A 27,445-nucleotide genomic window follows, 5' to 3' on the forward strand; every position below is an offset into this window, starting at 1 on the left:
AATGGGTACTATACACAGAACTATACACAGTATTCCAAGTGTGACTGTGCCGTACATTTATATAAGGACATCGCAATACTGGAAGTTTTGTTTTCAGTACATTGCTTAATGATTCCGAGCATTGGATTTGCCCTCATCACAGCTGGCACACACCAATGGTGGAATTCAAAGTTGTGTTAAGATGATCATTCTGTCAGTGCACAGCCATTGTAGAGGGGGCATGTGTAGTGAGTTGGGTTGGGGAGGGAAATCCTCGTTGCGCTTGTGACATTCATTGACCTGGTCCCACTGGCATAACTGTTTAGTTGAATCTGACGTCAAGGTGGTGTTTTCATTCAACTATACATCACAACCCTAAGAATCCTTTCCTGTTCGGTTTCTCATTACTGTATATGTGCAGTTAGGCTTTTTCTTTTCTTTTTTAAAGTGATACAATCTTGCAAACAATGAACACACTGCCCACTTTAATGCCCATTCAATAAGTCTGGAAATACCCCACTTTTTACTCCTTCCATCCGATAACAGTACATTTCTTCCTACTCTACTTCTTTTTCTTTAACCAGTTACCAATCAATAAGATGAGCCATGACTGTGAATTTTACTCTGAAGCATTATGTGATAGACTGTCAAAAGCTTTTTGAAAGGCCAAGTATACAATTCGCTACCACTTCGTTCCTATTCACATGCTTGTTGACACTCTAAGAACCCCAGAAGGCTAGAGTTCAATTCAGCTATGGTGAATTTCAAAACTGAGAAAGGGGCTAACAAAATAAGGTCAAGAAATCAATTCAGCAAGCAGGTACAGTGATACTTCGGGTTAAGTACTTAATTCGTTCCAGAGGTCCGTACTTAACCTGAAACTCTTCTTAACCTGAAGCACCACTTTAGCTAATGGGGCCTCCTGCTGCTGCCGTGCCGCCAGAGCACAAGTTCTGTTCTCATCCTGAAGCAAAGTTCTTAACCTGAGGTACTATTTCTAGGTTAGCGGAGTCTGTAACCTGAAGCGTCTGTAACCTGAAGCATATGTAACCCGAGGTACCACTGTACTCTAAAGACTTATCATCCAACTAAACCAGAGCATCATCAAGAATATATTTTCACTCAGGTATTAATCACTTAAGGATCATTTGTGAGCTGCATGTTCTATAACAAAAGATTAATGTATTTTATTATATGTTTGCAGATGTTACCTGCTAGATTGGACCAGAAATCCATTTAGTCAATCATCCTGTTTCCAACAGATCAAGCAGATGCTTCTAAGAAGTCACAAGCAAGGAACAAAGGAACCCTCCCCATATAGATTCCACACCCAGCAGATAGCATTCCAAAGCACATAGCCAAAGCTTTATTTGGTCATGATAACTAATAGCTACTACTACTATCATTACCATCACCATCATTATTAATTAAACTTGTATCCCACTCTTCATCGCATATGAGCCATGGGGAGCAAACACACAAGTGATATAACATCTAATAACATATCCAATACAGATGCAGAGTGTTGATACCCATATTTTATGAATTTGTGTAAACCCATTTTAAGTATGTCAATGGTCATCACCCCATCCATGGGCAGCTAATTCCTTAAGAACTTATTATGTAAAGTAGTACTTCATTTTGTTTTCAATAAAGTTCACTGGGAGGCCAAGCTCTACTACTGTGTGAAAGAAAGAAAAATCCACCTTTCTCCACACCATAACATAATTTTATAAATCTCAGCCAAGTCCTCCCCTTAGCTGCCTCTTTCCTAAACTTTTTTTTAATAAAAACTAAGCATTTTAACCTTTTCTTATTGGGAAGATACAATAGAGTATGTCAAGAATGGGAAAGCAAAGAGCCCTCTCCATGCAGCATTTCATTCAAGTTCCTAAAAGAGAATGAAGTTGGTAGCAAGGGCAACTTCTATGCTTCTTCCTCCTGCCCTAAGGCACATATTGCTAATCTGATAATCTAGTGCCAAACAGCCATGCTAATCATGGGTAATGTGGGGCAGAACATTTTCCAGTACTTTATTTCCCACAGAAAATTGGTAACCTTAGCAGTTTTTAGCTTTTCTTACTAAATGTGAGTAGAATAAATAATTCTCTAGAATTAGTGTGAAGCAGCTTTCTGTCTCTAGATATTCTGAACTACAGCTCCCATCATCCCTGACCATTGGCCATGCTCTTAGGGGCTGATGGGAACTGTAGTTCAGCAACATCTGGAGGGCCAAGGGTTCCTGCACTAAAGGATTTCTCTGTAGAGTTTGGCTCCTAGCTACAGCTGCAGAGGAACATTAGTAAATCCAAGAGTATCCAAACGTTGAAATTTTTATGTCAGGAGTGTCTGACATCATAAAGTGTCTGCATCACATATCATGCAGCCCTTTACTAGGTTAGTATTATCTAAGGTTTATTTACCAGGTGATTATAAAAGGGGTTCCTATTTAGAAACACATGACTTTATTTTAACTCCTGTTATTGGTTATTGAATTTAAGTGAAGTAGAACATAGCTTCTGGTTTCATTTATGCATTGAATGGATAACTGAGCACATGAAATAATGTGAAGTGATTCATGAGGATCTCTTTGCTTCTGTAGCTGCATTTTGCAAAACAATTATCTTTTAATGCATCTTATGTTTTATTTTCATTTTGCTCTGAGGTTTACACACTACAGTGCATTTCATACATATTACTAAGGTCAAAGATAATAATCCTCTTAACATACTTGCGTTGAATATTAAATGATACACAACACATCTGAAGTCTTCAAAGTCTTTAATGGGAAATTGTCCAATACATATTTCCAATTCCAAAGACCTAGCATCAAATCTCAGGTCTGATGGCTGAAATATGTTGGGAGGTGTTATAAGAATTTGGGAGGTGTTATAAGAACTTAAGGTCTCAAATATATAAATCAAATGTTCATAAATTTACAAGGCAAACACATACATAAGTATATAAACCACGTGTCTGAAATAGTACAGGAGAGCAATCCTGAAACCATTTTGACTCTCCCAAATAAACTTCAAATATTTCTCTGCAAGGAGGAAGGAAATGGGAAAGCCTCTCCATTGTCTTTTGCTTACCTGTCTTTAGGGCATCTTTGGGTATGAATAGGGTGAGAGCCTGTGACCTGGATTCAGGAATTAAAGTATTTACCATCACAAAAGAATGGGCAGGCTGCCCAAGTAAAGCAATCACTGGCCATTGTCAGGTATCCTGGCAGAAAGGATTTTTGTTGTAGACCGCCTCCTTCTGTGGTGTATGTATGATGTTTTTGGGCAATTTCAAAAGTATATAAGGGCTTGCACACCATTGTTCTGGGTTTCTCCTCCCTCCTGCACGTGGTGATTGAGGACTCTATTGCAACAGTTTAATAAAGATCAGGCTTACTAGCTGCTTTGCTTCTCAATAGTCTCTGGTTAAAGGTAAATGTAAAGGGACCCCTGACCATTAGGTCCAGTCGTGACCAACTCTGGGGTTGCAGCGCTCATCTCGCTTTATTGGCCGAGGGAGCCGGCGTACAGCTTCCGGGTCATGTGGCCAGCATGACTAAGCCGCTTCTGGCGAACCAGAGCAACACACGGAAACGCCGTTTACCTTCCCGCCAGAGTGATGCCTATTTATCTACTTGCACTTTGACGTGCTTTCGAACTGCTAGGTTGGCAGGAGCAGGGACTGAGCAAAGGGAGCTCACCCCATCACGGGGATTCGAACCACTGACCTTCTGACCAGCAAGTCCTAGGCTCTGTGGTTTAACCCACAGCGCCACCCGCGTCCCTAGTCTCTGGTTGGCCTCTGTTATTTTCTCCTACAGATAGGGAACCCACTTAAGGACTCTATACGGGCTCTTGCATACCCCATAAGGAAGAAGGAGCAGGTTTTTTCTACATCAATAGGAAGGACAGAAATTTAACAACAGCACCACCACCCCAGGGTAGTTTCATTCCTTCTCTCCCATTCCTGCCTCTCAATATTTTGGAAATCAAGCCACAAATAGTCAGAAACAGAGCATCAAATTGAATAGTGCCCACTTCTAAACCTTAGATGTTGTTTACTTCAAGAAAAGTGAACTGCCTTTAAGAAAAAGTTTCCCCCACAAAAGCAAAATACCAGATTCAAAGGAACAGACAAAGGCCTTCCACTGAAGTTTTTCTTCTACGAAAACTTGAAACAAGAATCCTTCATTAAGGCAGACAGTGATGTTGGAAAACCTCTGACCATATATGCACTGCCACCACAAAAATCTCCAACTGTTGTCAAATTTGTCCATTCCAACTTATACCGGTAGTTATGTGCAACCTGATCCTAGGCCTGTTTACTCAGAAGACCAATGGAACATATACCCAGGGAAATGTGTACAGGACTGTAGTCTTAGGGTCATGTTCAACTAAATAACTGCACATGCAGAAATTACTTCTATAAGCATAATGGAACTTCTCCTCCCCTTCACCTGCTCTATGCATTTCCCCAACCCTTCAAAGCAGATTTAGGGGACATGCAGAATAAAAGAAGGGAAAGTTGCACTGCATGTGCAGAAGTCATTCCACACATGCAAAGATTTTGTTCAATACAAACTTTAACAAGTAGAAATCAAAGTGAAGCTCTGCAGCACATTTCACTATACTACCTCTACATGAGCAAATGCTTAACTGCAAAACAAACTGCTAATTCCCTTATAACTTTGCAGAAACACGGAAGAGAGCAAGCATACAGAACAGGAGCTGAACTTGGTTCTCTTATCAGCTTCTAGTCTTCAAGGAAAGGGAGGAAAAGGTAACCAGTAACAAGGAGATAATGCAAGTGCCCTCACATCACTGGTCTGTGTAAGCTGATAGAAGAGATAATCATGATCATTTCCACATCATGATGCAAGAGAGAACTAATAAACATCATAGCATCAAAAAAGTACTATTCTCTCTAAAATATATTGTCAAGTGATGAAGAAAGTAGCATTTCCCCTTCTGATGGTAAAGGAAACTGATTCAGATTACCTTTCAGCCAACTACGGCTGGTCAGAAGAAGAAACAAGAACATGATGAACAGGAAGAGAATAAACTTATTTTATTACATTTTAACCATCCCCATCCCAAGGGCTCAGGATACATACCACTGCAAGATAAGATGAAGTAATACCAGAATAAGATAATTACGTACTACTCACCCTTTGGTGCTTTCAGCAAATCCAGTGGCAAAGAAAGAGATAAAGCCTTGCTTTGAAGCTTAAACTCATCTTCACTGTCCTATCAGAACTGCCTTCCTTTATTACTGGGAATAAATTAACTTGCTAGGGAAGATAGGAGTTGTAGTCCAACAACAGCTGGGGGCCACAATTTAAAACAAGGATGGGAAACTTGCAGCCTTTGCTGAATCACCAATTACATCATCCCAGACCACATCAGTTGAAACTAATGGGAGTTAAGTGCCACATGTTCATAATCCCTGACTGGTTCCACATAACTCTAAGGCAGCCAAAATTTTGAAAACTAAGTTACAATAGAACTTGGAAGACTGCTTAGAATTTTGGTACGTTCTTATTTATTTTTAAAACTTATACCCTAATTTTCCCCTCCAAAGGCACTGCTCAAAGCAAAGCAGATCTGCATCTGAAACCCTGCTGAAATGCCTGCCAGCAAAAGAAGTTAAGCTGGCAGACATGCAGGTGAGGGGTTTCTCAGCAGTGGTCTCACAACTCTCAAATAGAAGTCCGCCTGAATGATATTAGGAAGGCCCTGTCACTGGATATTTTACCTTCGCTTAAGGTGACAAATTATGGTTTGGAATCTGATATTGGTGACTGAACTATATCACTGGATATATCACTGGATATATCACTGGATATTTTACCTTCGCTTAAGGTGACAAATTATGGTTTGGAATCTGATATTGGTGACTGAACTATGTTGCATTTTTAGCACTGAACAGATGTTAGTCAATACTTTTAACAATATAGGATTATGTTATACTGTATTAAAATGACAAGACGCTTTTAAATTATGTTTACTGTATTTTACTGTTGTAGAGTACTTTGATACATTATCTGATCCATCTTGGGAAGAATTTTATTCTGGAAAAGTAGTATAGAAATGTATTTACTAAGCCTTTTTTTTTTACAGCAGCAGACAAATAAATATATAAAAATAATAATCCAACAATGAAAATACAAATAAAGGTATTTCCTGAAACTGGATTTTGACACACACACCCGGACCTAAAGGACTTCTGCTGGTTGTTTTTTAAAACAACAACAACAGTAATTATATTACTGTTTTCTGCATAGACATTTGAAACCCCTAGAAGTGTTGTTAGTACAGTCAAACTTTTTTTTCTTAAATAATTATTCCTAAATGCTGCTCCTAACTATTATCAACTGTGTGAAGGGGCTCTAGATATTCAAAGGGGCAACATATTGCATGGATATTCAATGAGTGAAGACTCTTCTTAGGTGAACCACGTGTGCCTAGGCTTCCCCAGAAGTTGTATCTAATTGCACAGCACTCCAGCTCATGTGGAAGAATTCATACATAGGCTCCACCTGTGCAGACATCCATGCATTGTGGTAGGGCCAAAGAGATATGCAACTTCAGTGGCATGCATCCACTGCCCCTTTTTACACACCTTCATTTTATACGCACATGGAGTGCTACCATATCAGATATATCAATCAATATATGCACACACGAGAGGAATGCTCTCTATTTGTTGAGCAGGCATCCCAGGGCAAAGAGGAGTACAGAACCTAACCTTTTAAGACTACTGTGCAGGCAGCATCTTCCACCTGGAAACACGTTTTAAAGCCATGAGGGAATGTGTTACAAAAACTATTGTTTTGAGCTCCCAGATTTCTATCACAGGCAGTGAGGGAGGGAAGCTTGGAGAGAAGGTGGCTAGAAAAGTGGTTGAAAGTCAATCTAATCCACCCAGGAACAAGGATCCATATACTGTGCCATTTGCTTTCCTTAACAACAAGTTGTATTTCAGTAATTTCTACTACACTTCTGTAACACTTCCGCTTGGTATGTGGCTCACTGTCATGCAAAGATGCATACAGGTTAACAAAATACAAACAAGTCCCTACTTGTAAGTTAATCACAAGAATTACATCATAAGTGAAGAATCATTCTTTTAAAGCAAAAATATGTAATGCCACCACTCAGCCTGCTAAGGCTTTTTCCACAGAAGAAGCTGACAGTGGGCAAATTTGTACACAGCACATGAGAAAATGCCTTGACAAGCCAGCTACAACCCACACTTTACACTATTTAACCCTGTTCCAAGATTTCTACAAAGAGCAAAGTGCAGAACAGTTATCTTAATTACAGGACCTTATCTGAGATACAGATATGATTTTTGAACTTAGGCATGAACAAGTGACATAGAAGTGAACTGAATTCAACACATGAAAGCCAGAGCTGCCACCAGTGTAGCAATTATACCACTACTTGACAAGAGGTGCTGATGTTACTGAGCACTGCAGCAATGTCATACAGAGCAAGACAGCAAATCACACAAATCACCAATACTGATCAATACAAAGAAATAATTATGCTATCACATTTTTTTCAATGTTTGCCCCCAACAAAACAAGAAGCCTATCTATGAGAAAAGGATGCAAATGAACCAAGAGGAATTTTGGCTCGGGCCTAAATGTTACCTTCAAGGTACCAACAGGACTTCTTCCAAGTCTATGCATATTTACTCAAAGGTAAGTCCCACTATATTCACTGGGGCTTACTCCCAAGTAAGTGCATAAAGGACTAATCTTGGGTTTATTTATTTAAGAGCATTTATAAAGCACTTAATATTTCAAAAAATATATAAACAATTAAGTAGGTTAAGAAGTTACTATACTGTAAGACCAGCCAGCAAGTACTTTGATTTAAACAGTTTAAGAGTTCAATGACACTAAAAAGCATGGTTTCACTGGGTTCAAATGGGCTTATTTCTTAGAAAGTATGTTTAGGATTGCAGTCCAACTCAGCTTAAACCCAAGTACTATAACTTAGTTGGTTATGAACCAGGTTGCAAAAGAAATACAAGAAGAGTACACTAAAAACTATTTTTACACTGAAACACAGTCCATACTTTCAGAACAAAATAATTGATTTAAGATATGTCTGCAGACATATGTTCCAAGCCAACATTTTATGCACTGTTTGTGAGAAACACTAATATATGAACTTCTTGAACATATTTGGATTAATAGGCATTAGAGTACAGCATAATAAAAATAGTTTTCTTTTCCCTTGAAGCATTTTAAGCAATTATAACCGTAATAGGAACATACCACAATCAAACGGGAAACAGTCCTGTAAGGTCTGTAGGATTCTAACATAAATTTAAATGTTGTTTTGCTTTAGCACTAGCTCCCCCTCCAGACCAACTTACCACTGTAATTACTTTTTTCATTATGGAATACACAGCTACAAAAGCCAGAGACTGAAACTGTCTCTCAAAATTTCAAATAATATGCAGTGAGTCTCTAAAAATGACGAGAACTACTTTTTAAAGAAAGGTGTCTGTATTGTCCATATTGCCAAGATAGTACTATTTGGAACAGTACTGACACTCATTACAGTTTGTTTTAACAGTAAACACTCTGCTTTCAGATGGAAGAAACACTCAGTTTTATTGTACCTATACTAACCTGTTGGTAGACTTACATGCAAACATAACCTATTTAGAATGGTTAGTAGGTAGACTTACATGCAAACATAACCTATTTAGAATGAAATTTTATAATCAAGGAATTATTATTGAACAGCTGTTATTAAATAGCCTACTTGGTTGCTGAGTAGCGTGAAGTAGCCTACCATATAACCTTTCTGTACAGTATTTCCCTTCACTCCTCTGAAGAAATAGTCTAAGCAAATTAAAACAAAAACTCTGCGAGAATTCTTACCCAAAATTAAGCCTCTGCTTTTATCAACTATTAGTACTTCTTACTTCTAGCAACTTACATTTCTGAAATAAACACTGTTTTAACACAACTTAAGCACCCAGCTCAACTCTTTGGACATTCTAAGTAGCTGCATGATATGAAGTATGAAACAAGTCAATGCAGTTATAACTATAACAAAGTTATCAGAAGATACAATCTAAGGTTGCAATTCTATACACTTACCTAGGAATAAATCCCACTGGATTTACTTCTAAACAGACAGCCCTACGATTGTGCTGCAAGTAGGCTTTGCTTCTGTTTTTTATTACAAAAGAATGAACATCTGCAGGACGCAAGTGAGTATCATCTAAAGGATGCATGATCAACAAGGCCATTACTCAAAGCAAAATTGCATTAATAAAGAAATGGCATACTGTACCAGGTATCTTTCTACAAAACCCCTTACCAGCAAGTGATTTTAAATATCTACTTCATAGACTTTAAACTGTAAGTTCCTTACTTTCTAATCCTATGAAACAGGGCAATTTTGGAAAAATATGAAGGAAAGACTCGAAGGCATAAGTCTGATGAATAATTTGTTATAGTTCTTTCAGCTTTTAGGATTTTTTAAAAGATGAGGACTGTCCAAATATGTATTAACAAATGGAAATTTGAGACATTAGTACTGGAAACAATATTGGCACTCCTTGCTGAGCAAAAATTTAAATCAACATTGCAAGCTCAAGCCATATGGAAGCAAATAAATTTTGTACCTTTAAGGACTTTAAAATGCTATGTTCTGATCATCAAACACATACCACTATTTTTATTGGTGTCAACAGCCCCACTGAAAGGACTACGCCCAAAAGTTAAACTATCAATAATCAAATTTAGAATGTGTGTAAATATTTGCAGAGTTAAGGTCAAGAACAGGTTACGGAAGCTGTATAATACCATATGCACTTCTGAAGTAAGTGGTGATGTGTCCACAGGTTTTGAGGATATAAAGAGGAAAGAAAGAGTAGCAGTTTATGCTAGAGCTCTTTATGATCTCCCTGTCTATAGTTTCTCAAGTCTTCTGAATTTTTTTGCAATGGGGATCATCCATGAACATTTGGAAAGGATGTAACAGCGACTTTTATTGAAATAGTCTCTAGTTGACATGTTTGAGTCACTCACACAACACAGCACAAGTTTTAAAAAGTCCAAAGAACTAAATGCGAAAGGTATCCAAGCGCAAACAGCACCAATTACATAAAACACAAAAGCATCCTGTTTTTGTAAGCAATTTGACTAAAACAGATACATAAAAAACGATAATGCCAAGGCCACTGAACGGCGGATGGCCAAGCGCCCATGCTTGTTAATGAGGCCCATGAAAGAGCAAGATCTAAGGAAATAAAAGGAGTGTGCACCCTCCCTAGCTACTTCCTGACTCTGAAGTAAAGTTGAAAGCCACCACTTCTACACAAGGGGCGGGGGTGCAAGAAAAGCAAGACCACTCCCGCAGTTCTTCTTCTTCTTCTTCTTCTTCTTCCTCAGCGCCCGCTTTCAGCACATCCTACCCCTCCTTTTCCACCCCCGCCTATTCCCCAGATGGCAACCCCACCCCCAGCTCCTTGCACACTGGCTGCTCGTGCTGCATTTTGTACAGCTTGCCGCGTCTCTCGCGGGCGCCTCCGCGCACGATGTTCGGGGCTTTGGCTCGTGCACGTCCTTATTTTTTCCTGGGTGTTTTTGTGTGTGTGCATCAGGATTGCTTCTGCTTCTGCTGCTGCTGCTGCTGCCGCCGCCTCTTTCCTAGCACCCACATAGCAACGCTGCTGCCCCAAGAAGAGAACCATCTCCTACCTACACCCCCCGGCCGCCTTCCCGGAGCACGCAGGCAGGCCCCGGCCAGGACGACACCTCCTCCTTCCTCCTTCCCTGAGGATTTTGCCCCGGGCGAGGCGAAGGAACCCCAAGAGCCAGGCGGCCTCGGCGGAAGGTCCCTGTCCCCCCCCCGCCCCACCATCACTCCTTCCCCTTCCCAGTCAGCCACCCCTCGCTCGCCCGCCACCTCCCTCCTCATCAGTAACCGCAGCTGCTGCTGCTGCTGCGCCAGGCCCGCGAGGGAGGATGGGCTGGAGCGGGAGAAGCAGCATCCCTCAAGTTCCCCGAGCGCCCCCACGGCCTCGCCTTACCCGCCTGGGTGCCCGTGTTGCCCGGCCGCCCGCCCGCAGGCTGGGTTCCTGGTCACCTCTGCTCCTCAACGCCGGCGCTCCTGAGGTTGCCGGCTGCGAAGAAGAGGCGGAGGGAGACGGCGGTGGAAACGGAGCGGCGGCGGCGGCGGGAGAAGGGAGTGATGAAAAGACGGAAACAGGAACCCACCGCCGTTTAACGGAGCCTCCAACAGACTGGAGGAGCGCGAGACACTGACAGAGCGCGGGGGGGGGCGAGGGGGAGAAACGGCGCGCGCAAACGCGCTCCCCTCACGCGCGCACCGAAGGCAGGCAAGGAGGGAGGGAGGGAAGGGAAGAAGTAATCCGAGCTGAGGAACTACGAGCAACGAGGGCGCGCGCGGACTGGGGAGGAGGAGCGCGAGGCATTGGCCCTCGACGCCTCAAAGGGAAACTAGGGAGCCAAGGGGGTGTGGCGTAGACGCGCGTGCTGGGAGGGAGGCAGCCAATGGGAGAGGCGCCCCTGTGAAATCTCCATGCGGGCGGAACGTTAGCTTCACAGCCGGGGAGGAGAAGGAGGCGGCGGCGGCGGCGGCGAAAGGGCTGGTAGCACGCATGCGTGGTAGGGCGGTCTCCGCTGCTCTGCTTTTGCATTCCGGCTTGCTTAGCGTTTGCGCTTGAAGGCGAAGCGGGTCTTGGCCGCGCCCGGTGGAGAGCGCGCGGAACGCGCATTGGCCGGATCGGGTAGGAGCGGCGTTCTGGATAGCCAGACGCTGAGAGATCTCCGCCGAATGTGATTATCACTGCCGGGAGCCGGGGAGTGACCTGCCAGTCCGTCGGACTCGGCCCTGTTATATCCTGAACGCGAAGTGGAGCCCTTTATTCCTCAGCCCGGCGGAACAGCCGCTCTTCGGCGTCTTCGTATTTTTGAAATACTTCTCAAGCAGCCCAGAGTCGCGAGCAAGGGGAGATATACTATGAAATTAATGAAGTTTAAGCTTTAGGGACCCTAATCCCACGGAGGCCCATGAAACGACTTTATTCATGTATGTATATGACATTTCCCTAATTTACACGCACACACCCAATAACTTGAAAACTATAAAGTATAGGAAATAGTTTTATTTTGCTTTATTTTGTTTTGTATAGGAAATAATTATTCACACCAGTGACTTTGACATGTGAGATAATCCAGTACAGCAATTTTAATCGAAAACTGAGATGTAGTAGCTAACTTTTTTAAAAAAAGAAAATGTGGCAATCTGTCATGGAACAACTCCGTTGAAGATCACAATGGCTAGCTATACCTCAATGCTGGTTGCGAAGGAGCCCCCATACCAGTTGAAACTTCAGGGCTCCCCAAATGTAGGTCACAAGAGGAGAGCTGCAGCGACAACACTGAAATACAGGGGAGCAAGGTGAAGAAGACGACTCTTGAATAAAGAAAGGAAGATGAGGATTTCACCATGCATACTTTTTATTATTAAACAGTGTCAGTCATATTGAAAACAAAAAAAATCACACTAGTATTAGTATACACTACTTTCATTCATATTTTTACCTTAACTTCCTGGAGTTGCTTGTGAAGCAGCTGCTGAACTGGTTCCTGTGTTCGATATAAAGGTGTGCCTGTATGGTGTTTCCTGAGGGAGCTGCTTTTGTATGTGTACAGCACCACAGGCTCTCTAGAGTAGAGGTGGGGAACCAGTGGCTCTTCAGATGTTTGTGGACTACAACTTGAGTCCAGCAACATCTGGAGCGCCACAGATTCCCACCATCAGTTATCTAAATCTTGCCCCTGCATCTACCAAGTAGGAGGTGAAAGAATGAGGCCCAATTCTTAATTCTTATATGATGGGTGGTGTCTGGGAGCCACTTCCACAGACCATGATCGCATAACTCTGAAGACATCTTGCCACAAAGGAGCCATGTGAGTAGGGCGAATGGCTTTATTACAACCCCCCCAACACCAAGGCTTAAGCCTTCCTGGAACCATGATGAATTACAGAATCTTAGATGGTATCTAGCATGGGATGCCTTTCATCAATGTCTCCAATTGCACCAGTTGCTGGAACAGAGAAACCTGGTTACTGTAATCCATACCTTGGTGACTGACCTCCAGATTGGCCTACTTTATTTCATGCGGGGCTGCCTTGGAAAATGGGCCAATAGCTTAAAATGCTACTGCTGCCTCTTTAATGTATTGTTACAAAAGCCTGGTGCCTGCTCCTCTCTCTGCCAAGCAGCAGCAAGAGTGCATGAGGCCACAGGCGCACAAACACACATGGTCTGTGTCACTTTGGAGAATAGAAGACACGGTGGAGACTGCATGAAAGAAGTCCAGATGTTAAGGCATTGCCCAAAGTATTGCAGGCAATCTTCCCTCTTCTCCCCAAGATGGATCCTGACCTCTCTTTGTCCTCCTTCTGCCCAGACCTCCCTTTTCCTGTCCCCTCAAACACAGGCAACCTTTGTGACATGTGACTCCCAAGGCCAAAGAATCAACACCTTTCTGTAATGCTAACAGGTCTGCTCTTCCCCCAGCCAGCCACGCTGGTTTGCATAAGCCAGGAATTCATATGCAGCTTGCATTCTCCCTTCATACCACAAATAACCAAAATCCTAGCATTTATCAATTTTACCCACATCTATAATAGGGTTACCAGACATCCCTGGTTCCCAGGGACAGTCCCCGGATTTGCAAATCTGTCCCCAGAAAAATTCCGTCCCTGGACAAATTTCATCCCTGGAATGTCCCCAGATTTGCAAATCTGTCCCCTGGAAATGTGGCAGCAGCAGTCTCAGCAGCCTGGAGCCAGCTTGGTAGCGAAGTTGGCTCTGGCTGGCTTCAGGAGCTGCTTGCTGCCGCCATCACTGCCAAAGGGGAACCGGGGATGTCTGGCTGTACAGATATCCTGCCCCCTTCCCCCTTGTTTTGACAGATCAGGGGAGGCTCGGGAGTCACGAGTGGGTGGCCATTGCCCAGGAGGGGTGCAAGGCACGCAGTTTCTCTGCCAGGCAAGGTGCAAAGCCCTTCTTTCATGCCCTGTGAAACAAATGTGCAGAGTTTTATAAAACTGGGCAACGGTCGCCTGCCCACAACTCCCAAACCTCCCCCGATTAGTCAAAACAAAGGGAGAAGGGGGAAGGAGATTAGGGGAGGCTCAGGAGTCACGGGTGGGTAGCATGCCATTGCCGTTTTTAAAAAACTGAGCATTTATGTTTCACAGGGTGCAAAAGAACCTTTATACAATATGCATGTGTGCTTAGGCCCAGGGTCTTTTGCCTCACCATCCCCACTACTGACTCCCTGTTGCTACTCAGCTTTTAAAAAAAAAGAGTGTAGTGTGCCTGGAGTCAATGAAAAAAATCTGGTAAACATATAACACCATGAAGTATCAAGTGCAAGAACTAGAGCTGCATCAAAATGACACCCAATTTACAACCCTACTCTCATGCAGGGCATTTGGAACCAGTTTGGGGGGGGGAGCAGCCACTAGTGGAGCGTCCCCCCAAATGTCCTGAGAAAATGTGCTCTTGCATATAAGACCACTATATGGTTGTGGACTGCCTGCGGCATTGTGGGTGGGGATGGGAATGGCAGCTTCCAGGAGGCAGCCAGGAAGATTGCATTTGCTGTTTCCCCCAGTTTTAAAACTTTTTTAAAGGAATCATCCCTCCCCATTTCTCACATGAGAACTTTTTAGTTCAGTTCTAGTGCAAACAGATATCAAACCATCTGCATTGGTTACCAGTTTCGAAAGCTAATTCAAAATTCCAAAGAGATGCCTTCTCCCTTATGAGCCCAGTGGGGCTTTCGGAACTGCCAATCTAAGTACCGCCTTCCCAGGAGTTGAGATTAGTATGTATTAGGAGAAGAGTCCTTTCAGCTGCAGCTTCAGACCTGTGGCATATACTCCTGAATATATTCTCAGGAGTCCTATTTGTGTTCTGCCTCAAATGTTCAGAAACATTTGAGATTTATTTGGGAATGTGTTTTTATGGCTGTTTTGTTTCTGAATTATTTCATTAACATGCTTTATAATTTTTATATATACACATGCTTCTCTGATTGCTTTATTGTGTATTAACTGTCTTGGGAATACATTTGTTATAGGGTGTTGTAGCAATCGGGTAAATATGTAAATATGTTGGTTACATGACTGCAGACTTTGTATTTATGGGATGGTTCATGAATGGTTTTGCCACTTCCTGTCTGAAAGTCCTTGACCACAGTAAGGCACAGCTGCTCACCATCTTCCCCAAACCACCTCTGTCTTCTCTCACAGATATATCATCTCCCCTTCTTGCATTTAACATGTAGTTTTTGCAATGCTTCTGTAATGTCAGTTTGAGTATGAAGCCCAAGAAGAGGCATCACAAGATCCAAAGCAGAAATTCAAAGTAGATTTCTACTGCTAATAATAATTTAATAATTGTATTATTTATACCCTGCCCACCTGGCTGCGTTTCCCCAGCCACTCTGGACAGCTGTGCTTTAACATGGCCATTCAATATGTTGGAGAGAGATTCCAACAGCTACAGCAACATAAATCCCTATTTGGCTTCTTGTATGATATATGCGAAAGGAAAGTCCAATGCTGTAAAGAAAAATATTGCATAGGAACCTGGAATGTAAGAACCATGAACCTTGGTAAGTTGGATGTGGTCAAAAATGAGATGGCAAGAATAAATATTGACATCCTGGGCATCAGTGAACTAAAATGGACGGGAATGGGCGAATTCAGTTCGGATGACCATCATATCTACTATTGTGGGCAAGAATCCCACAAAAGAAATGGAGTGGCCCTCATAGTCAACAAAAGAGTGGCAAAAGCTGTATTGGGATGCAATCTAAAAAATGATAGAATGATCTTGATACAAATCTAAGGCAGACCTTTTAACATCACAGTAATCCAAGTTTATACACCAACCACTGGTGCTGAAGAAACTGAAATTGACCAATTCTATGAAGACTTACAACACCTTATAGAAATGACACCAAATAAGGATGTTCTTCTCATTATAGGGGATTGGAATGCTAAAGTAGGGAGTCAAGAGATAAAAGGAACAACTGGCAAGTTTGGCCTTGGAGATCAAAACGAAGCAGGGCTGGCCATCTTGGGCTCCGCTCGCTCTCTCGCTCGTCGGCGCTGTGTGTGTGTAAGAGAGAGGTGGGGCAGGGGGGCAGGAGCAAGGCAGCGTCTGGGGCAGCGAGGGGCTGGCTGGCTGGGCTCCCTTTTGCGGAGGTGGGTGGCTTCGCTCCCCCAGAGTGGAAGGAAGGAGAGAGAGAGAGCCCAGCGGGGTCCTCCACACCTTTCCCCCAGCGCCGTCTCAACCCGAAGGAGGATGGCAGGGCGGCTCCCGGCCTGCGTGGTGGACTGTGGCACAGGGTATACCAAACTGGAATATGCTGGTAATACAGAGCCACAGTTCATCATTCCATCATGTATCGCTAACAAGGAATTTGCCAAGGTTGTCGATCAAGCACAGAGAAGGGTTATGAAAGGTGTGGATGACCTAGACTTCTTTATTGGGGATGAAGCAATAGAAAAACCAACATATGCAACAAAGTGGCCCATCCGTCATGGAATAGTTGAAGATTGGGATTTGATGGAGAGGTTTATGGAACAAGTAATCTTTAAATATTTAAGGGCAGAACCTGAAGATCATTATTTTCTATTGACTGAACCCCCTCTAAATACTCCAGAAAACAAGGAATACAGTGGTGCCCCGCAAGACGAACGCCTCGCAAGACGGAAAACCCGCTAGACGAAAGGGTTTTCCGTTTTGGAGGCGCTTCGCAAAACGAATTTCCCTATGGGCTTGCTTCGCAAGACGAAAATGTCTTGCGAGTTCCTGCGGGGTTTTTTCCCTCCCCCCCCCTTTTCCTAAGCCCTAAGCCGCTTATCAGCTGATCCGCTAAAAGCCGCTAAACCGCTAATAGCACTAATCCGCTAAGCTGTCAATGGGCTTGCTTCGCAAGACGAAAAAACCGCTATACGAAGAGCCTCACGGAACGGATTAATTTCGTCTTGCGAGGCACCACTGTATACTGCAGAAATCATGTTTGAGTCCTTCAATGTTCCCGGGCTTTACATTGCTGTTCAGGCCGTCCTTGCCTTAGCTGCATCTTGGACATCAAGACAAGTAGGAGAGCGAACACTGACTGGAACGGTTATAGACAGTGGGGATGGTGTCACTCACGTCATTCCTGTGGCTGAAGGTTATGTGATTGGAAGCTGTATCAAACATATTCCAATTGCAGGACGAGATATAACTTACTTCATTCAACAATTGCTAAGAGAACAAGAAGTAGGAATCCCTTCTGAATAATCATTGGAAACTGCTAAAGCGGTGAAGGAACGCTTTAGTTATGTCTGCCCTGATTTAGTAAAAGAATTTAACAAGTATGACGCAGATGGTACCAAGTGGATCAAACAATATACTGGAATCAACGCAATCTCAAAGAAAGAATTTACCATTGATGTTGGCTATGAGAGATTCTTGGGGCCAGAGATCTTCTTTCATCCTGAGTTTGCTAATCCAGACTTCACACAGCCTATCTCAGAAGTAGTAGACGAGGTAATTCAGAACTGTCCCATTGATGTTAGACGTCACTATATAAGAATATTGTCCTCTCTGGAGGCTCCACAATGTTCAGGGACTTTGGTCGCCGTTTACAACGAGACTTGAAAAGAACTGTTGATGGCAGACTGAAACTCAGCGAGGAACTGAGTGGTGGCAGACTGAAGCCCAAACCTATTGATGTACAAGTTATCACACGCCATATGCAAAGATATGCTGTCTGGTTTGGAGGATCAATGTTGGCTTCCACGCCTGAGTTCTACCAAGTATGCCACACCAAAAAAGATTATGAAGAAATTGGTCCTAGCATCTGTCGTCACAACCCAGTTTTTGGAGTTATGTCTTAAATCCAACCTGCCATGAGTTGGATCTAGGGAGGCTGGGAGATGGAGGGTCTTTCTCAATACATGTTTGTCTGGATGGCCGGTATTAAGATAACAAAACATGACTTGAAAATAAGGGGGGGAAAGACCAAACACAATTAAACAGGAATATTTTAATAAGTGCCTCAACATGCAGATGTAGTGGGAAGCCAAAATGATTCCAAGTGTTTTTTTTTTTCCTTTCGACTGAATATTTGATCCTGTGCGTAAACAAAACAAAAGAAGTGGGTTTTTGTTCTTTCTGTGCCCTGATATTTTGAATATTAATGGAATATCCAAGATTTGATGGGATTTGATGGTGTGTAGATAGTCAGCTCTATAATTCTTCAATTGTACTCTTACACGTGTACAATGAGAGAGCTTGTTTATATTTCATACTTTTTTATACGTTGAGAAAAATATCAGTGAATGAAAGAAATGTAATATCTGACAAGAGAAATACCAGTGACGAATTTGAGATGAATAATAATAATAACAATGCCCACATGAAGCTTAATCATGTGAATCTCTAGTAACTTCAAATTGTGACCAATCTTAAAACTTGGGTTCCACACACAATGCCACTTGGCAAGTGCTTTCGGAACTAAGGAGCTAGAATCTTGGATTAACCGATGCCTGCTAGTGCTTTCTGATTACTCGGTGCATTTTCATTCTATTTCTTGCTTTGGGGGCGGGGGGAAGTAAAGACAAGACTGTTGGACCAGTATTGCAGTTCTGTAGTGTCATTTCTAATTACAACCAAATATTCAAGTTATCAAAATAGGTGTATTCCACCATTCCAATAAAGACACAAAAATTCTTTAAAAAAAAACAAAAATGAAGCAGGGCAAAGGCTAATAGAGTTCTGCCAAGAGAACAAGCTGGTCATCACAAACACTCTTTTCCAACAACACAAGAGACGACTCTACACATGGACATCACCAGATGGGCAGCATCGAAATCAGATTGATTATATTCTCTGCAGCCAAAGATGGAGAAGCTCTATACCGTCAGCAAAAACAAGACCTGGAGCTGACTGTGGCTCAGATCATCAGCTTCTTATAGCAAAATTCAAGCTTAAACTGAAGAAAGTAGGAAAAACCACTGGACCAGTAAGATACAATCTAAGTCAAATCCCTTATGAATACACATTGGAAGTGAGGAACAGGTTTAAGGATTTAGATTTGGTGGACAGAGTGCCTGAAGAACTATGGATGGAGGCTCGTAACATTATACAGGAGGCAGCAACTAAAACCATCCCAATGAAAAGGAAATGCAAGGAAGCAAAGTGGCTGTCCAACGAGGCATTACAAATAATGGGGGAGAGAAGGCAAGCAAAATGCGAGGGAGATAGTGAAAGATACAGGAAATTGAATGCAGATTTCAAAAAAAATAACAAGGAGAGACAAGAAGGCCTTCTTAAATGAGCAATGCAAAGAAATAGAGGAAAACAATAGAATGGGAAAAACCAGAGATCTATTCAAGAAAATTGGAGATATGAAAGGAACATTTCATACAAAGATTACCATAATAAAAGACAAAAGTGGAAAGGACCTAAAAGAAGCAGAAGACATCAAGAAGAGGTGGCAAGAATACACAGAGGAACTATACCAGAAAGAAATGGATGTCTCGTACACCCCATGTAGTGTGGTTGCTGACCTTGAGCCAGACATCCTGGAGAGTGAAGTCAAATGGGCCTTAGAAAGCACTGCAAATAACAAGGCCAGTGGAAGTGATGATATTCCAGCTGAACTATTCAAAATTTTAAACGATGATGCTGTGAAGGTGCTACACTCAATATGCCAGCAAGTTTGGAAAACTCAGCAGTGGCCAGAGGATTGGAGAAGATCAGTCTACATCCCAATCCCAAAGAAGGGCAGTGCCAAAGAATGCTCCAACTACCGCACAATTGCACTCATTTCACACGCTAGCAAGGTTATGCTTAAAATTCTACAAGGAAGGCTCAAGCAGTATGTGGACCGAGAACTCCCAGAAGTGCAAGCTGGATTTCGAAGGGGCAGAGGAACCAGAGACCAAATTGCAAACATGCGCTGGATTATGGAGAAAGCTAGAGAGTTCCAGAAAGACATCTACTTCTGCTTCATTGGCTATGCAAAAGCCTTTGACTGTGTCAACCAGTCTGATCACCTCATCTGTCTCCTGAGAAATCTCTATGTGGGACAAGAAGCTACAATTAGAACTGGATATGGAACAACTGATTGGTTCAAAATTGGGGAAGGAGTACGACAAGGCTGTATATTGTCTCCCTGCTTATTTAACTTATATGCAGAATTCATCATGCGAAAGGCTGGGCTGGAAGAATCCCAAGCCGGAATTAAGATCGCCGGAAGAAGTATCAACAACCTCAGATATGCAGATGACACAACCTTGATGGCAGAAAGTGAGGAGGAATTAAATAACCTTTTAATGAGGGTGAAAGAGGAGAGCGCAAAATATGGTCTGAAGCTCAACATCAAAAAAATGAAGATCATGGCCACTGGTCCCATCACCTCCTGGCAAATAGAAGGGGAAGAAATGGAGGCAGTGAGAGATTTTACTTTCTTGGGCTCCATGATCACTGCAGATGGTGACAGCAGCCACTAAAATTAAAATACGCCTGCTCCTTGGGAGAAAGGTGATGACAAACCTAGACAGCATCTCAAAAAGTAGAGACATCACCTTGCCAACAAAGGTCCGTATAGTTAAAGCCATGGTTTTCCCAGTAGTGATGTATGGAAGTGAGAGCTGGACCATAAAGAAGGCTGATCGCTGAAGAATTGATGCTTTTGAATTATGGTGCTGGAGGAGACTCTTGAGAGTCCCATGGACTGCAAGAAGATCAAACTTATCCATTCTTAAGGAAATCAGCCCTGAGTGCTCACTGGAAGGACAGATCGTGAAGCTGAGGCTCCAATACTTTGGTCACCTCATGAGAAGAGAAGACTCCCTGGAAAAGACCCTGATGTTGGGAAAGATGGAGGGCACAAGGAGAAGGGGACGACAGAGGACGAGATGGTTGGACATTGTTCTTGTAGCTACAAACATGAGTCTGACCAAACTGCGGGAGGCAGTGGAAGACAGGAGTGCCTGGCGTGCTCTGGTCCATGGGGTCACGAAGAGTCGGACACGACTAAACGACTAAACAACAACAATGATATATGCAGTATCAACAAAATATCTGCTGAAGTTGTACATAAGGCCTGCAAGAATTTGGAAAAACCATTGATGCACAATAGAAACAAATATGTTGATGCTGAATATCTATGCTGTAAACTTATAGCTTGAAGGCTTCCAAAGTCTATGCCACCACATCTCTTCATACTACAGCAAAAACTCCTAGATAATGTGTCTAATGTTTCTGTTGCCCTAAGGATCCTTCTCACACTTCCATTGTCAGAAGCAAGTGATGAATGCAGGTTCTCAAAGCTCAAACTTATAAAACATATGCTCAACAATGTTGCGAAAGAGACTAATTAGCTTGGCAGCTATATCAATTGAACATGCCCAAGCATCAGCACTTGACCTGAAGGAATTGGTGGGGGGAAATTGCAACAGAAATAGCACATAAAGTGAGATTTTTATGTGCCTAAAATTGAAACTTTTAAGAGAAGAGACTTAAATTTCAACATAACAAGATCGTTCAAAATGCTTTGTGTGCTAAAATAATTTCTTATGATAATAAAAGATTGTTGTATTACTTACTTTTGCAATTTAAAATAAATTTAGCAGTTTCAAGTTTTATGCTGTTCACTTTTTTCTACAACACATCTGTTTTTGAAAATTGAAGTTAGCAACTGGGGGGGGGGGCGGTGCAAGTACTTAGCCTTGCCTAGGACACAAAATAGCCAGACACCAGCATTGGTTGGACCATAACTTGGATCAAAGTTGACCCAGAACCCTCACAATGCTCCAAACAGTTTTCTTTCTTTCCAAGCGCCCGCAACATATAGGACACATCGTATTTCCCACACATTAAGGAGCAGGACTGCAAAACTGCATTAAATACCATTTTAATCACTGGGTATCAATCTACTCTCAAGTCCTGTATCATAGTCTATTGGAGCATGCTCTGGCAGACTGTTCTCCCTCTCTACACACTTACTAAACAATTAATACCACAGATGTTTGAACAGGTGATGTCACAATCTCATTTCAGGTATCCATGCTGCTGCATATTAATTTGCCCACTGAATTGTTACTCTGCCTCTCCATCATTTTACTTCTGGCTCCCATTTGTTCCGGAGGCAGCTTCTTGGAAATGATTATATTGATTAGTTTCCAGAGTGGTAGTTGTGTTAATTGTACCCCAGCAACATTTGGGGATCCAAGGTTGGGGAAGGCTGCTATAAGCCCAAGATCTTGGAAAACATTATTTTGTTAATGACAGATGTAGACATCTGTGTCTGGGTATATATCTCTGCTCTACCTCCACAATTGGAGGCAGCAGTGCTTCTGAATACTAGTGGCTGGTTGCCTTCTGAGGTCCAATTGCGTAAAATAATAGATTTCATACTTCAAATTTTAAACTGTGAATGTTAAAATACCACTTTTATAATAAAACTGTTTTACAGTAAAGAGACCTTGGTGCAATTATTTGGAATGTGAAGTGAAGCAATATTTATAAAACATCAAAAAGGTTTGGAATTTTCCAGCAGTAAGCATCAAAAAGAAAAATACAGTTCTTACAATACTGGTATATGATAAAATGAGAGTATAACGCTCTGTGCGCTTTCATTCAGTATGAATGGAGCACCTGAATGCTAGAAACTCCAGTGAAAATCAATGTATACCTTCCTCTGCTGCTCTAGAAGCACTTGGTACTTCTAAGGATGTTGCTTCTGAAAGCTGAAGTTCCATTTAGCTAGCATGACTAATACATTGCCAGTGAAGAGCATTATTGAAAGCCATCTACACTAATGGCCATCAGCAAACCTTGTTGTAGTGAATTCCACTAGCTAACCACTGTAGGAAGAGGTAAAGCTGGCAGCATTACTTTCTGAGGCTGCCTGAATTTGGTTTTCCTTTGACATCTGTAAACATGGGAAATCATGGAGTTTGGGAGGAAGAGCACTGCAGGTCGTGAAATACCATTGCACTGCAGAAAATGGGTCAAAAGCAGAAATTACCCACAGTGCAGAGCTAGCCTGTAATTTCTTAAGATATACTGTAATGCTGTTTGATGCATTTTTACACAGAATAGCTTCCAAAACCAAAACTTAAGCCACACTCACTTTGCACTTCAGCTAAGGTGTATGTTTGAGACAGCCATTGCACAGTTGACAGTTTAGACACAGACCACAGCTTCATGCATAAGGGTTGGAGGGTTGGGGTGTATGTCGGGACTCCCACAGGTGTAGGGGCAGGAAACCAAAGAAGTAAGATACATCATGTTCTTCCTCTGCGGTGTGTAGAGCTTGCGGCGCTCATCTCGCTTTATTGGCCAAGGGAGCCGGCATACAGCTTCCGGGTCATGTGGCCAGCATGACTAAGCTGCTTCTGGTGAACCAGAGCAGCACACGGGAACGCCGTTTACCTTCCCGCTGGAGTGGTACCTATTTATCTACTTGCACTTTGAAGTGCTTTCAAACTGCTAGGTTGGCAGGAGCAGGGACCAAGCAACGGGAGCTCACCCTGTCGCGGGGATTCGAACCGCCAGTCTTCTGTGGTTTAACCCACAGCGCCACCCGCATCCCTGCAGGTAGCTTTAGTTGGGGGTTAAATAATTTGAAGGTTAATTTCCAAAAGATGAAGAATCCTTTCTCAGGCACCTGGAGTGAAACTGTATATTCACCGGACTTACTGTAATAAATTCCCATTATATTTCGTGGAATCCATCTTCTCATCCTTAGTGGCTGCTTTCATTTCCCCATATGGCTCTTCTGAATAAATTCAGAAGAACAATGGTTGGGAAAGCTTAAATGTCACCCAGGCGGGGGGTGGGAGCAGGGAAGAGACGTCAGGCTACTCAGTTACATGAGTAGGTATCTGAATAGCTTCTGCACAGGCATTTGCTAGACAAGTAGTCTCAGCCTACAGAAATGTGTGGGCTAAAATAAACAGAGAGTGCTTGTGATTTGTCCAATTATGCTTGCGAGTGCGTAAAATTAAATGCATCCCAAACTGTTGCAGAATGGCTGTACAGTAGGCTTATTGTATTGAAACAATATAAAGCTAAGATACACTTAGAAGACAGCCGTACCTTGGTTTTCGAACAGCTTAGTTCTCAAACGTTTTGGCTTCCGAACACCGCAAACCAGGAAGTGACTATTCCGGTTTCAGAACTATTTTTGGAAGCGAACGTCCGATGGGACTTCCGCAGCTTCCGATTGGCTGCAGGAGCTTCCTGCAGCCAATCAGAAGCCGCACTTTGGTTTCTGAACATTTTGGAAGTCGAACAGACTTCCAGAACAGATTCCGTTTGACTTCTAAGGTACGACTGTACTCAATAAATGGTGCTGTTGGAAACTGAAGAGAGAGAGTGTGTGTGTGTGTGTGTGTGTATCACACACACATTAAACTTCACAAGTCCAGTGCCAATCCCCAGGAAAGCTATGCCTCAGCTGGGGCTCCAGGCAGTGTTTAAATTATGAGGAAGTAATTTGCATTACAGGAGAAGTCTGTAATGAAATCCACAAGCCTCACCCAATGACATTTGCTAATGTTAGACAAATCATGCTGCTGGTAATTTAAAAACAACAGCTGAGGGGGGCATCACAATGGGTAAGGGGGTGGACCCCCTCTGGTCACTGGTATTTGAGCACTAGTCCCAGGCATTGGGAGGGAGCCTATTGAGCATTTTGTAGAGGGGGACTCTCCTGTTGGTTTGTTGGTTTGTTTTTTGTTTTGGGTGTATGAGTTATCTTGCCCCAAAGCAGATGTTCAGGTGGACACCCCCAGTAACTTTTTTCTGCATTTTTGTCTATATTCAATGTGCCTAAGTGCGCTTGACTGTGCTATGCGTTCGCAGGAAGCTCTGGGCCGGGCAGGATACGTTGGCATCCTATGGAGAATACCTTCCCATTTTCTTGGCTGTACATTTTGCCCTGGCCTGAAACAGATTATGCAATGGGACCCTTCTCCTCAATACATATTTTTTTCTGCATACTTTGGTTATCTTTGTTGTGCATAGATGCCTATATCTATGCAGCACAGCCTGGATAGCTGGATAGCTCAGTTGGTAGGAGCATGGTGCTGATAATGCCAAGGTGGCAAGTTTGATCCCCATATGGGACATATGATCCCCATATCCCTGCAGTGGGTTGGACTAGATGATCCTCAGGTCCCTTCCAATTCTACGATTCTATGATTCTATGTCATGTGCCCACAGGAAGTTCTAGCCCAGGCAGGATCCATTGGCATCTGGAATGAGACATTCTCCTGTTTACACTGGCCTAAATAGGATTTTGAGGTAGGCACCTTCAGTTGGATCACTGCCTTGTCGTGGCAAAGGGGCTTGAATAACTCAGAGAAGCTATGAGCTATGCCGTGCAGGGCCACCCAAGATGGACAGGTCATAGTGGAGAGTTTTGACCAAACGTGATCCACCTGGAGCAGGAACCGGCAAGCCACTCCAGTATCCCTGCCAAGAAAACTCCATGGACAAAGACAGGAAATCAGCCCTGAGTGCTCACTAGAAGGACAGATCGTGAAGCTGAGGCTCCAATACTTTGGCCACCTCATGAGAAGAGAAGACTCCCTGGAAAAGACCCTGATGTTGGGAAAGATGGAGGGCACAAGGAGAAGGGGACGACAGAGGACGAGATGGTTGGACATTGTTCTTGTAGCTACAAACATGAGTCTGACCAAACTGCGGGAGGCAGTGGAAGACAGGAGTGCCTGGCGTGCTCTGGTCCATGGGGTCACGAAGAGTCGGACACGACTAAACGACTAAACAACAACAATGATATATGCAGTATCAACAAAATATCTGCTGAAGATGTACATAAGGCCTGCAAGAATTTCGAAAAACCATTGATGCACAATAGAAACATGGGGTCCATGGGGTCACGAAGAGTCGGACACGACTAAATGACTAAACAACAACAACAACCTTCAGTTACTCAATTTTTATGTTTTTATCATGCATTCATGAACATCTGCAAGCATTATAATTTTAGTTGAGTAGCTTTATTCTTGTGCTTGAATTGAGGAGTCCCCTAATCAAGGGGAAATATGATATGGGTATCCCAACATCTATTTTGGGCATCAGTGACAGATAAACACTTTGGAGATGAGGGGCATGTGCATTTTCCTTCCTTTTTCAGGTTGCTAACTTTTCAGCTAATCAGGAAGTGGGAACTAGTAACCAACTTCATCCTTGTGCTGTGAAGGAAAAGTCCAAGAACAGGAGCGAGGGGAGGGGAAGAAGAGGACAGGCCTGTCCAGGAAGAGCATGGGGATAGGAAACTTGTGACCTGCCAGATGTTCTTAGACTCCAGCTCCCATCAGCCCCAGCCAAGAAGGCCAGAGGTCAGGAATGATGTGAGTTGCAGTCCAATAGTATCTGGAGAGCTACAGTGCAAAAATGCTGCTTATGTCCAATACTCCATCCGCAGAACTGAAACCAAACAGTTTGGCAAATCTGTCAGAGCTGGAAATGAAGGCGTATAATCTCAGCTACAGGCACCACTAAGTGTTCTGCCTAAAATTATAGTAAAGGCTCTGTGGTGAAATGTTGTGGCCTGAGGGGAAGTTCTTCTTTCCTTAGTCACTACTTAAGTTCCTGTTGTAAGATCAAGCTACTAAGCCCATGCCAGGGAGCCTGTGATGGTTTTATAATGAGAAATAAAGTTCTTTGGAAGTTATTATATGAAAGTACATATTTTCATGCCTCATATTCTGAGTGGAATATATATATAGATAAAAACTCCCAACTCCACTACGTAAAAGATCCATTATAAAACTGATTTATGATTATCTATTTTTTTGTGGTAGCTTATGATGGTATTTTATGGGACTGCATATTTGAATTAGTTTGTAAGCTAAAACCTTTTCCTATCCATTAGTGCAATGCAAGAACATTTCAGCTGCCGCCATTGGGGTTCATTTCCACTAGTGCAGATTTTGGTAATGCAAACTGGATCATTGTAAACTAGTCTCCACAGATGAGACTTTTAATTTCAGGGTCATGAGTTCAAACCCTACACTGGGCAAAAAGATTAAATCAGTGTTTCTGAAACTTGGGTCTCCAGCTGTTTTTGGACTACAACCCCTATTATCCTTAGCTAGCAAGACCAGTGGTCAGGGATGGGAATCGTAGTCCAAAAACAGCTGGAGACCCAAGTTTTGGAAACACTGGACTAGATGATCCTTGTGTTCCCCTCCAACTCTATGAATCTGCAGTACTATGGTTCTATGATTCTTTCACCTCATTTAATTTGAATTGTACCACAAACTAGGTGGCAGCCTGATCATCAAAAGAATGACACAGACACAGGGTGGTTACAAGTTGCATATAATTTCACACAGTG

The 27,445-nt window shown here is 42.7% G+C and overlaps 2 protein-coding genes across 3 annotated transcripts in view; one reads left to right on the top strand and one right to left on the bottom strand.

The window, feature by feature from the left end:
• Positions 1-11,474, bottom strand: part of FUT8 (fucosyltransferase 8) — an 89,436-nt gene extending 77,962 nt beyond the window's left edge. Inside the window, exon 1 of one of the 2 annotated variants that reach the window (XM_081855912.1) lies at positions 11,050-11,474. The gene's annotated coding sequence lies outside the window, so the exon portion shown is untranslated. The remainder of the gene's footprint in view (positions 1-11,049) is intronic. The other variant, XM_081855913.1, reaches the window with a different exon arrangement.
• Positions 11,475-16,266: 4,792 nt separating this feature from the next.
• LOC309337762 (actin-related protein 3-like) lies at positions 16,267-18,073 on the top strand. The gene is given in 4 exon segments (XM_081854575.1): positions 16,267-16,753; positions 17,087-17,358; positions 17,362-17,641; positions 17,644-18,073. Coding segments are annotated over 4 exon segments (1,248 nt in total). The 5' UTR covers positions 16,267-16,374; the 3' UTR covers positions 17,961-18,073.
• Positions 18,074-27,445: the final 9,372 nt, after the last annotated feature.

This window comes from Podarcis erhardii, assembly GCF_964252035.2.
Source record: "Podarcis erhardii genome assembly, chromosome: 1".
NCBI lineage: Eukaryota > Metazoa > Chordata > Lepidosauria > Squamata > Lacertidae > Podarcis > Podarcis erhardii.